Source organism: Lolium rigidum, chromosome 2 (genome assembly GCF_022539505.1).
Source record: "Lolium rigidum isolate FL_2022 chromosome 2, APGP_CSIRO_Lrig_0.1, whole genome shotgun sequence".
In the NCBI taxonomy this organism is placed as follows: Eukaryota; Viridiplantae; Streptophyta; class Magnoliopsida; order Poales; family Poaceae; genus Lolium; species Lolium rigidum.
This window is the reverse complement of record NC_061509.1, coordinates 219,328,305-219,339,838: the sequence shown is the minus strand read 5'-3', so window position 1 is coordinate 219,339,838 and position 11,534 is coordinate 219,328,305. Positions and strand designations below refer to the sequence as shown.

At 47.2% G+C, this 11,534-nt stretch overlaps 1 protein-coding gene across 1 annotated transcript; it reads right to left on the bottom strand.

The window, feature by feature from the left end:
- Positions 1-1,032: 1,032 nt before the first annotated feature.
- LOC124690567 lies at positions 1,033-3,879 on the bottom strand. The gene is made up of 3 exons (XM_047223938.1): positions 3,325-3,879; positions 2,299-3,273; positions 1,033-2,163 (listed from the first exon to the last, which is right to left on the bottom strand). Exons 1-3 carry the CDS (start codon positions 3,877-3,879, stop codon positions 1,033-1,035), a joined length of 2,661 nt encoding a protein of 886 aa, XP_047079894.1.
- Between the last annotated feature and the right edge of the window lie 7,655 nt (positions 3,880-11,534).

The window sequence follows — 11,534 nt, the reverse complement described above, 5'->3', positions numbered from 1 at the left end:
TCAAGTGACTATGGATCCATGATGAAAGTCGGAAGAAGAGAATTTCATGAAGGCCGGAGGGGAGGACTAGCTATGGGAGGTTCAAGTCTCCGCGCTGTTGAGGAGCTTGCTTGGTGTTCCGGGCTTCACAGCAGCGGTATGAAAGTGGGGGCGACAACACTGGTGAAGTGCAGAGTCCTACCTTTCAAGGTGAAAACCCAGGGTCTGGTCTTAACTGGTTGTGCCTGGCAATGACCTTGGTGGAGGCATTGTTTGAGAGCGGGGACTATCTTCAGGGTGAAAACCTAAGATCTTTGATCGGGTGACGACGGTGTTTGAGCACTGTTACCTTCTTGGAGGCGTCATTTTTTTGGAGAGTCTGTAATTCAGGTGTTGTCATGGCGGTGGATGTATTGCTGTTGTTAGGCCCGAGATACTGTAGCGGGACTTTTATTTCTTAGTTTTCTTTTCCTTTTTTTGGCTGTGTGCGTCCGTAGTGCCATTAGGGTGGTGCGTTGTTGCAGAGGCTGGGTGTAATTGGTATCTCTTGATATTAATATATTCCCTTTATCAAAAAAAGTAATAAAGCTCCTTTTTACCCGTAAAAAAATGGAACTCAGCCATAAGGTTCAGCAAGAGTATCCTGGAGAGTTGCATCGTACGTGTGAACTCCTGCTATATAAATAATCGCAACAAATTGGATTTCCACTTGCAATACACGTAATTGCAGTTGAGATTCTAAATTATCAATTACATACTCAATACAATCATCATATAACCTCCTGTACCGCACACAATTTGGTAGAAAAGTGCAGAACACTCTCCCACTATCCCACACAAAATGATAGTCGAATGGGAGATTCCACAAACAGATAAGAAAAAGGAAAAAAAAAAACTAGAAGGCATTGACAAGAGCATCCAAATAACAAATCACGTCCCCAAATAGAGGATATCAGCAGATCCTCGGCCCACGCTTGCAGTCTTGTTGCTGAACGTACGGTTGCATAGTTGGCTTGTGCTTCAGGTCACATTGCACTGCTCTGGAACAATATCTTAAATCTTCTTCATTTTACTCTCATTTTTGGCTTGACCAGCCTTGCCTCTTTGAACATTTGTGGTCTTCACTGTTACGTTCTGAATGATTTCCTCGATTTCTGAACTCCATGTTCCGTCCACGGTCCTTAGTACTCCCCTTGAGTTGCCTGTCTCATGCTCTTTGAGTCGCATATTGTCTATTACTATTTCAGCAACATTAATTTCAATCTGGTCGTTCCTTGTAGCTGCTCCAGCTTGATCACTGTCATTTCCTAGGCCAACTTCTTGTGGATCATTGTTTTCAGGACCAATATCCTTTGGCCACAAGCTGCTCTTCTCGATGCCATAGTGCCAAAGCAATGCCCAGATGTGGGTTATGAACTCCCCTCCCGAGAGACACTTCTTGTGTGCCTGTGCATTCCACGTGGGCGCAATATGTATAAGTAACTCAGTCCATACCTCCGCGAGGATCTTCCAGCGAACTTCATCAGTTTCAAGATTGAGCAATTCCCTGGCCAGCACGGCACCTTGTTTCAATGCATCTTCATTTTCAGAGTCTTCGATAGGTTTCTCTGCTTCTTCCTTGAGGTTTATGTACCTTTTCAATAATGAATCGCAATCTTTCAGAATGCCATCACTCGCACTCTCTACGGTTTGCTGGAAGACTATCTTGGGAACAAGAAAGCTATCAGGTATCAGGTCAGGCTTTGAAAGCAGCAGATATGCACAGTACCGTGACAAGCTATTTGCAATGATATATGTTTCCCGGAGCTCATCAGGCAACTTCGCATTCATTTTCTTCTTGTCGTCAATATTTGATTTGGATGAGCAACAGTTTGTGAACCATGACAAGATGCAATCTTTCTTCTCACCCACGTCCAAAAGATACGGTTGGGATGAGCAGCAAGAAGTGAACCAAGACAAGAGGGAACACGGAAACCCTGGGTTGCTCAAGTTGACACGATATTCTGTGGCAAGCTCCATCTCGCAGAGGCTGGTCGCAATGTGCCACATAAGAATGATGTGAGAGCTTGTCGGTAGGACTATATCACTGCTTCTCGGCACCACGTTGTGAGAGTTTGCTGACAGGACAGTGTTAGTACTTGACGGTAGGACAAAGTGAGTGCCTGTTGGTGTTGGCAGGATGATCTGAGGGCTTGTCTCCTGGACGATCTGAGTGCTCATGGGCCGTGCTGTGTAAGCCTGGTAGTTCTGCAACTGCTTACTAAGGTTGCTGTTGCACAATGCCTTGATGAACCTGGGCATATTGCAACCTTTTTTTGCGGGACTGCAACCTAGTTCTTCCTCCATAATTTTTGTGACCTTCTCCAGGACTGCCTCCCTGACATAGTCTGGAACTTTGATGGCGCTGCTGAGCTTTGCCCCATCATCCTTCTTTGGAATTATTCCTGTGGTTAGATTGTGAATGAGATTCCAAAATGTCGGTCTGTAATCGTATGACTGCACGAAGACATACTGGTCAATGTATCCATGCCACCTCCTACCAGAAATCTTTGTTCTGGAAAAATACAGTAGAACCCAGTCCACCCATGAATCTATACATTTTTTGGTCCTCTTGAACTTCCGCTGCACATACTCGCTCCCCATGATTAAGGTTGTCCAGTCTGATAGTAAGTAGGTCAGCATCTCCCATATCTCCTTGACAATCATCAGTGAAATGAATACCCATGTAATGATCATATCGACATTAATACCCTTCACCAGATTGGCAAGGTCGCCATTGGGTGGCTTATAGACCTTACGGATGTCCACAGCAAGAAAAATGAGTGCACCGATGGTTAGCACAGATGGAACCAGACTGAAGAAGAGAGATCGGAGCCCACACCAGAACACCATGGGGTAGCGGGTGTTGAAATAGTCATGGACAAACGCAAGCTGCAGCTCCATTATCCTAAGTGCATCGCTGGTACCTATCTTACCACCAATTATGTTCTTGATCAGCTCTCGGTTTATGCCAAATATACATCTTTGCAGCGACACATTCTCCAGCCTGCACCGCAGCAGCCTGGACAAGGCAAAGGCCAGCGGGATATCCTTGCCATCCTTACCCTGGTCAATTGGAAAGTCCCAGATCTTGTCCAGTGTGATGAGTGGTCCTGTATTGTCGGTAGACAATGCATACTGAGGCTTCTTTAGTTTGAAACGTCGCTTTGTTTCTCCATAGACCAAGTAGCTGTAGTCTTTCATTGCCACTGGCTTGAGATCCTCCTTCAAGTATTCTTTTTCTTTAGAACCATCCTTCAAGCTTTCTTTTTTCTTAGAAGCGTCCTTTAAACGGTCATACATGGCACGCATGTGCTCTGCAACAAGCTCCGAACTCCCACCATGCCAGACAGAAACGGACGCTAAATTATGTGAACGGAATCTGTAGGCGCTCCTCATGATCTGCAGATACCAGACCGACCACAGTGGACCCGTGAAACTGGATCCACGAGTCCAATTCAAGAATGCCGATCCCAGGAGCTTGAAAACATTCCTCCACTCAGTGAACCTTCGTCCGCGGCGGTCAGGAACACCATAGCCAGAGATGTAGTCTGCACTGTAACGGAAATTGACAAGAACAAGAGCCCAGACTGGGAACAACTGATTCTTGAAAGGCGCCGATTGCATGGCCCCCAGGAGGTACAAGACAATGGAGTCGGAGACCGCGTCGAAGACGCTAAAGACAGCTCTCATGAAAGAGTTGTGGATTATGCGGCGAAAAAAATCCATGGCGAACATGGCAAAGAACAGTAATGTGACAAGGACCACGAGAAACTCGATGCGAAACAAGATGACTGTTTTCTTGTTCAGCATAATGAACAAGGATGTCACATGGTCACGGACATCGTCGTAGCCCACCATTTCCCTGGCTCACAGCGCCTGCATGTTCATGGTCGTTTTGAAAACTAATTAAAAACACCATCTTCTCTGAAGAAAATCACAGTTCACAATTCAAACAAACTTGAACAGAGATTAACAGGACACATAACTCACTAACTGAACTTCGTATAAACACTAGGCATCCTGGTTACATGTTGCTGAACTTACATAATCACTTAGGAACTGTGGTTTTTTAGTATGATTCATGTAGTGTTGCCATTTGAAAAACCACTCATACTTCTGAAGGTTTACTATGTCTGCTATGCTTATGTATCTTGCTTAATTATGAGAAAGACATATATGCATGATTTCAGCTAAGCTTATTTCTGCCTCCTAGATGTGAACCGTGCACACCATCTTACGCTTGTTTACAAGTTTAGGATTCTATCTCTTATTCTTGAGGAAATAAACTGCAATTGGTGAATGATACAATGCAAAGGTAATTCTCAAGAACCTAAATTTCTGTATAACTATGAAACGGAGTGAGCAGTTTGTACGTACCTGGGCGCAGTAGCTGCTCAAGGGCGATGTCAGGAATCAGGGACCTGTTAAGGACGTCTAGATTAGGTTGATAGTTCTCGCCAGTTCCAAACCAGCGTCCTTCTAACGGAGTGACAATGCCCAGAAGGTCAGATCTATGATCATTGGGTATCCATGATGGGTCAACTAAGGTTAGATCTAATCTACTATGACACAGCATTCCTGTTTTACAAATACTTCCCTTCACGAGGTCTTCTGCTTGGGTCTTGCTGTATTGTAAGCAGCCAGGTCAGTGGTCACGTCTCATCTTTCTTTTTTACAAAAGCAGACAGCACTGCATTCATTGATTATAGAAGAAGATAGAGGGTAGAACTGCAGGGAAATTTAAAAAACATGAACTCAAACTAATAAACTAGGCAGCTAGGGAACGTGGGTTTGAAAGGGTGTTGCTAATCCTGCTGAAACTGCATAGTCTCCTCTGTGAGTTTTGTGTTTTTGATAACAACGCTCAAATATAATTTTACCATCACTGGTAGAGAACATATCTTCTCTACCGGTTCGGAAGAGCCTTTAGTCCCGGTTGACCATCCGTAACTGCCAAAATGGGGGTATGGGACTAAAGCCCCCACCTTTAGTCCCGGTTGGCTTACAAACCGGGACTAAAGGTCATACTCGTGGCAGCGACGGACCGCTCTGGCTGGCGGACCTTTAGTCCCCGTTGGTACCAACCGGGAGTAAAGTCCACACCATGGTTTAGGGTTCTGGCACCTGTATTTGGTGTTTTCCATTTTCATTTAATTCGTTTTCGTTACATATTCTACGGTAATACATATATACTGCACATGTTGATGAATATATATAACATATATTCTCTTACGACCACACTTACAATTGGTAGCCATGGGAGCTTGACGATCATACATGTTGATGAATATATATAACATATTTTCTCTTACGACCACACTTACAATTGGTAGCCATGGGAGCTCGCCGATCATACATGTTGATGCATCTATTCTATTACATGGAGATCATTGAATTACAAGAACCATCCAATCGGTGGTCAACAAGAGAAGCCTGGGTCATGGACGTTGCCGAGCTCGGATGCGACGTCCACCCTCCTGCAGGTAACAAAAAAGCCTCTCCGTTGTTGATTTGATTCCTCTCCTCTCTCTTCCACTCATCTCTTTTTATTCAATACCCGCAACTTTTGATCTTTGTTGGTACAGATGCGTTTTTATATATACGTACAAGCTTTTGCTCACATGAATGACTTCAGTTCAGGGATAGAGCTCGATTGCTTGCCATGAAGCTCTCCAATGCAGACATCCAAGTTTTTTGTTATCTTGTGATGAATTAATGGATTGTGTAGAATGATACATTTTTTCTCTTCAAAATTAAATTATAAACATGTGGCATTATATTAGTTACATGGGTTATATCAGTGCAAGATCGAGGAGGAAAGTTTGTGTACTGTGTGTTTCGGATTTTTTGGAATTCTTATTAAAGATATTATGCAGTGAGTTTTCTATTTTATTCCTCTTGCTTTTGTTGACCGCCAAAACCCACCGGCGGGCAGCGACCGTCAACACGGTAGAGCCGGGAAGAGCCTAGAGCTGCGGCTGGCTGAGACCCCTCCGAGCGACGGCCCGCAATGCTCTTCTGGTCACACGCGGCGATGCGAAGTGCAAGGGCGTGCCACCTGACCTATACCTGGTCAGGAAGGTGATGGGGATGCCTCGCTTAGTTCCTGCATGGCATACACGTAAACATTAAATACGAGCCTCGATCGGCTCTCAGGTTATCCTGTGAATCGGCTCAAAGAGCCGATTCACCCATGATTCGTGCGGGGTGCACGAATACTTGGTGATCCTGCTTGATCAAGATAAAGCTAATGAGATCTACGACGATTTAGGGTTTTCACCGCATAATCGGATCATCCTACTCCAGGTTGGGCCTCGCGGCCACGCACGGTGCTCGTAAGCCGATCCTAAACAAGGCCACAAAACCAACATGACGTTGATCCTCGGAACATCCTGTTTAGGACTTGCGAACGCCACCCTACGTGCCGCTGGATCCTCCCCCCCTTTGTAAGGCCTAACTATTGCAGATATTAAACTAATCCTTGCAGAGCAAGGAGCAATCGTAACGGATCAGATCTACTAAATGATGAACAAGCAGGGTGCCGCCCCCACACCTGAGATAGGTGTGAGGGCGGCTAGACATGCAAGGGCTGCACTACGTAAGCATGTTATACGAAGAACTATGCTAACCCTAACACATCTATGATAACTACATTGCCCGCCATCAAAGACGCTTCAGTACGGGCAACGCATGAACAACGTGGGCCTTGTGCTGCCTAGATCGCAAGATGCGATCTAGGCAGCATGTCGCTTACCTGATTGAAACCCTCGAGACGAAGGAGTTGGCGATGCGCCGAGATTGGTTTGTTTTGGGGTGAACGTTGTGTTGTTGTTTATTCCATAAACCCTAGGTACATATTTATAGTCCGGCGGACTTTCTAATGTGGGCGTGCACTAAACCGTGCACGAGTAAGATTCTATCTCTAAACTAAAATACGATCTAATATGTTACAGATACATGGGCAATTAAGCCCAACTTGGTATAAAAGGCCGATCCACCAACTTCTTCTATATTTATTTCTTCACGTCCATCTCGGTCGCGGCCCACCTCTGACTTGGTCAAATTCTGGTGATAACACATGCCCCCCTGGTTTTGGAAATGACATTTCCAAAATCATCGTGCTTTTCTCTCGCCGGGTCATGTCGTGGTACCACCGTTGCAGTATCCTTTGTCTCCTCATATTTTGCAGTGAAGATTAGTGACATGGCACCAGTAGTATGCAAGCAATCGGCTCTTTCTCCATAAGAAATCCCCCTTATCAATGAAGAAAAATCCCTTAATTAATTTCGCTCCCTTGCCGATTGTCGAATGGAGTTGTCGTACAGGGAGCCGACGGCAGAATATCGGCTCATCTTGCTGTCTGAGGCCCAGCTGTTGTATAAACTTATTTCGCTAAAGTCGATATCAACGTATCGGCTCTGTTCTCTGAAGTCGATGCCCGTGCATCGGCTGTGATTTTCTGTATATGTATATCCTCCTCTCTTTTTTTACTGGCCGATTCTGGAATCGGCCCCCACATCTTACTGTCCATCATCCCACATGCTTGGGAAATATTTCTTGAGGTGTTGACCATTAACAGCCACGGGGAACTTTTCGCCGCTCAATTCCTCCAGCATGTATGCATTACCCTTCAAGGCCTGGACAACTTTGTACGGACCGTGCCAATTAGGAGACCACTTGCCATATGCCTTATCCCTGGTTCCCAATGGCAACACAGCTTCCCACACAAGATCGCCAACTTGGAATTCCTTTGGCCTAACCTTTTTGTTGTAAGCACGAGCCACCCTGGCTTTGTTCTCCTTAATCTTCTCCAACGACCAAAGCCTGAGTTCTGTTGCGTCCTCAATAGTGTCGCTCATCAAAGCTGCATATTCTTCAGCTCGTCAGATCATTCTGAAACGTGACACGTCTTGATCCAGCCGTAATTTCCCAAGGCAATACAGCCTCCTGTCCATAGACAAGCTGGTACGGCGAGGTCTTTATAGCTCCATGGCACGACATGCGGTAGGCCCATAATGCTTCTGATAACTTCTCGTGCCAATTCCGAGGGTTCTCGTCAATTTTCCTCTTGATTAGCTTGATCAGGCTCTGATTGGACGCCTCGGCCTGTCCGTTAGCTTGAGCATAATATGGGGATGATCGGATCAGTTTGATTCCTACGTCATCACGAGAACTTCCTGAATTCTTTAGAAGTAAAGACCGAACCGCCATCGGTCGTGATAGTCCGGGGAATTCCAAACCTATGAATGACGTGTTCTTCCACAAACTTGATCACGTCCTCTGATTTCACCTTTTTCATAGGGACGGCTTCGACCCACTTGGTGAAGTAATCTGTGATAACCAAAATCCATTCATGTTTTTTACTTGACGCCGGATGGATTTTGCCGATCATATCCATGCCCCACCCCCGAAACGGCCAAGGCTTGATGATGGGATTCATCGCTGATGCTGGCACCATCTGAATTTTTCCAAACATCTGACATGCTCGGCACCCCCTGTAATAGTTGAAGCAATCTTCAAGCATAGTGGGCCAATAAAACCCTGATCGCCTGATCAACCACTTCATCTTATGAGCCGACTGATGTGTTCCACAGGCGCCTTCATGCACCTCATGTAAGAGCCGATTAGACTCAGTCGGTCCTAGGCACTTGAGTAACAACCCTTCCAATGTACTGTAGAACAGATCGTCTCCTATAAGGACGTACTTCATGGCTCGTATCTTACTCGTTTAGGTGCCCCCGAGCCGAATCTTTCAAATAATCGAAGATCTCGGCTCTCCAATCGTTCTGTTCCAGGAATTGTATCTGAACTTCCGATCCGTCGGCTATATCTATGTAGCCTGACGCCATTTGTGCGAGACTGTTGGCATCGGTATTCCGGGATCTTGGGATCCAATTAAAGTTGATGTACCGGAACTGCGTCATCAACTCACGGCATTCCACCCAATATGGGAACAGCGATTCGCTTTCGCAATTATATTCCTCCGTGAGCTGGTTAATCACCAACTTTGAGTCTCCAAAAAGCTCTACGGCTTCCGCTCCAGCTTCCAATAGCAGTTCCATTCCCTTACGTATTGCCTCATACTCTGCTACGTTGTTGGTGCAAGGGGTAGATAATCTGATGGAGAAGGAGTATTCTGCCCCCCGAGGCGACACGAGCAGAATGCCGATGCCGCAACCCTCATCACAAACCGATCCATCGAAGAACATAGCCCACGCACGTATGGATAGTGCTGCTATATTGGTGCTGATCCGTTCAGCGATGAGATCGGCCAATGCTTGGCCCTTGACTGCCTTCGCAGGCTGGTACCGGAGATCAAATTCTGACAGCGCAAGCATCCATTTACCGAGTCGGCCTTTCAAAACAGGGTCCGACAACATGTGTTTGACGACGTCTGATTTACAGATGACGATGATCTCTGCCGTCAGAAGGATGTGATGAAGCTTGGTGCAGGTGAAGAATAAGCGAGAGGCAAAGTTTCTCGACCTCGGGGTATCTTGTCTCTCGCGTCCGGCATCCTTCCGCTGAGGTAGAAAACGACTCTCTCAACGCCATCGTAAAGTTGCACCACCACTGAAGCAATGGACGTGTCAGCTACTGACAGGTAGATGTAGAATGGCCTGTCTTGCCGGGGCGGAACTAGCACAGGCGGCGTCGTCAGATATCGCTTAATTTCATCAAACGCCTGTTGCTGTTCTGCCCCCCAATGAAACTCGTCATCAGATTTAGTCTTCACCAGCGCCATGAACGGCTCGATTCGTCCCGACAGATTAGAGATGAACCGCCGGACGAAATTGATCTTGCCGATGAGACGTTGGAGCTCCTTTTTCGTGGCGGGCGGCTGCATGGTACGCACCGCCTCCTGACTTTTCAGGCCGATCTCAATTCCCCGCTCATGAACCAGAAAACCTAGGAATTGACCAGCCGTTACGCCAAAGGCGCACTTCTTCGGATTCATTCTCAGTCCGAATTTCCGAGTTCGGTCTAGGACGCGCTGTAGATCGTCCAAATGTCCCTCCATGGAGACCGATTTGACCACCACGTCGTCGATATAGATCTCCACCAACTTGCCGATCAGATCATGAAATATATAATTCATGGCTCGTTGGTATGTCGCACCAGCATTCTTCAGTCCAAAGGTCATGACCACGTACTCAAACAAGCCTACTGCCCCTGGTACTCTGAATGCGGTCTTGTGTATATCTTCCGGAGCCATGAAAATCTGATTATAACCGGCGTTGCCATCCATGAAGCTCAACACCTTGTGGCCAGCAGCAGCGTTTATCAATGTTTCTGCCACGGGCATTGGATATTCGTCCTTTGGGGTGGCCCTATTAAGATCTCGAAAATCGATGGCCACGCGCCATCGGCCGTCCTTCTTCTCCACCGGAACGATACTGGAGATCCACTCAGCATACCTGCATGGCCTGATGAACCCGGCGGCCAACATTTTCTCGATCTCCTTCTTGACTTCTTCCAGGATCTCGGCCCTCATCTGACGTGCTCGCTGTTGGAACGGCCGAAATCCTTTCTTAAGGGGAGCCGATGCTCAATGATGCTTCCGTCCAACCCGGGCATCTCCGTGTAATCCCATGCAAAGCAATCTGGGTATTTCTTCAACAGGGCTATCATCTGTCCCCTGAGCTGTGGATCTAACTTCTTGCTGATAAACGTAGGTCGAGGCTTATCCCCAGGACCGATGTCGACCTCTTCTAGCTCATCAGCTGATGTAAACCCGTACCCTAGCTTTCCGTCACTTGTGAGGTTGACGCCACATACCGGGAGAGCATGTGATACGGATACTACGGGCCGATCGCTGGCATCGGCTTCTACTTTGATCATCACCAAGATGTTTTGGCGGTGCTGGGGCCGATCGCATGGAGCAGCCTCTTCCTTATCTCTGCCACGAGAGCAGTTGCCCTCGCCTTTATCTCCATCAAGGGGGTGTCCCAGTTCTATCATGTTGACGTTGAACAAGCGTCCTGGTTGGCACCTCCCAGGGTAAGTACCGTTGGTCCTGTCAACGGTGCGCGGCGGTGAATGAGGCACTCCTGGAGCCGCCGATGTGCACGACAACGGCAGACGGGGCTGGAGTGGCACTTTTCCTCGGTAGGTCCTGAGAGCTGGCTCTAATAGAGAGTGCTGATTCTTCATGACCTCCTTGACCATCCGAACGGCGACGTGCTCCAAAGTATTCACCAGGCTCTCGGAATGGAGACGCAACGAGTGAGACACCATGCCACCAATCTCCTGGCGCACGGCCCTGGTACGCTCCTCTGACGGGACAGATAGATCCACCCCATCGAGTGCGCCTTCCGGTGAGAACCCCTTCCGCTGGACGCCATGTGAACGAGTCTTGTGATACGAGCCGATGAGGTCGGCTTCGAGGGCGACCTTGATCTCGTCGTATTTCTTCTTGAGCTCGGCAGGTAACTCCTCGTAGGTAACTGGCGTGCCGTCCGCCGCCATCTCAGATGTAGATGGCGATGTGGTTGATGTAGACGATTGTCCCA

Coding starts and splice junctions, on each gene's coding strand:
- LOC124690567 (XM_047223938.1), bottom strand. CDS start 3,879: ATGGTGGGCTACGACGATGTCCGTGACCATGTGACATCCTTGTTCATT. Junction 3,274..3,324: donor TTGTTGCAGAGCACATGCGT/GCCATGTATGAC, acceptor GAAAGCTTGAAG/GATGGTTCTAAAGAAAAAGA. Junction 2,164..2,298: donor AAGAACTAGGTTGCAGTCCC/GCAAAAAAAGGT, acceptor ACAAGCCCTCAG/ATCATCCTGCCAACACCAAC.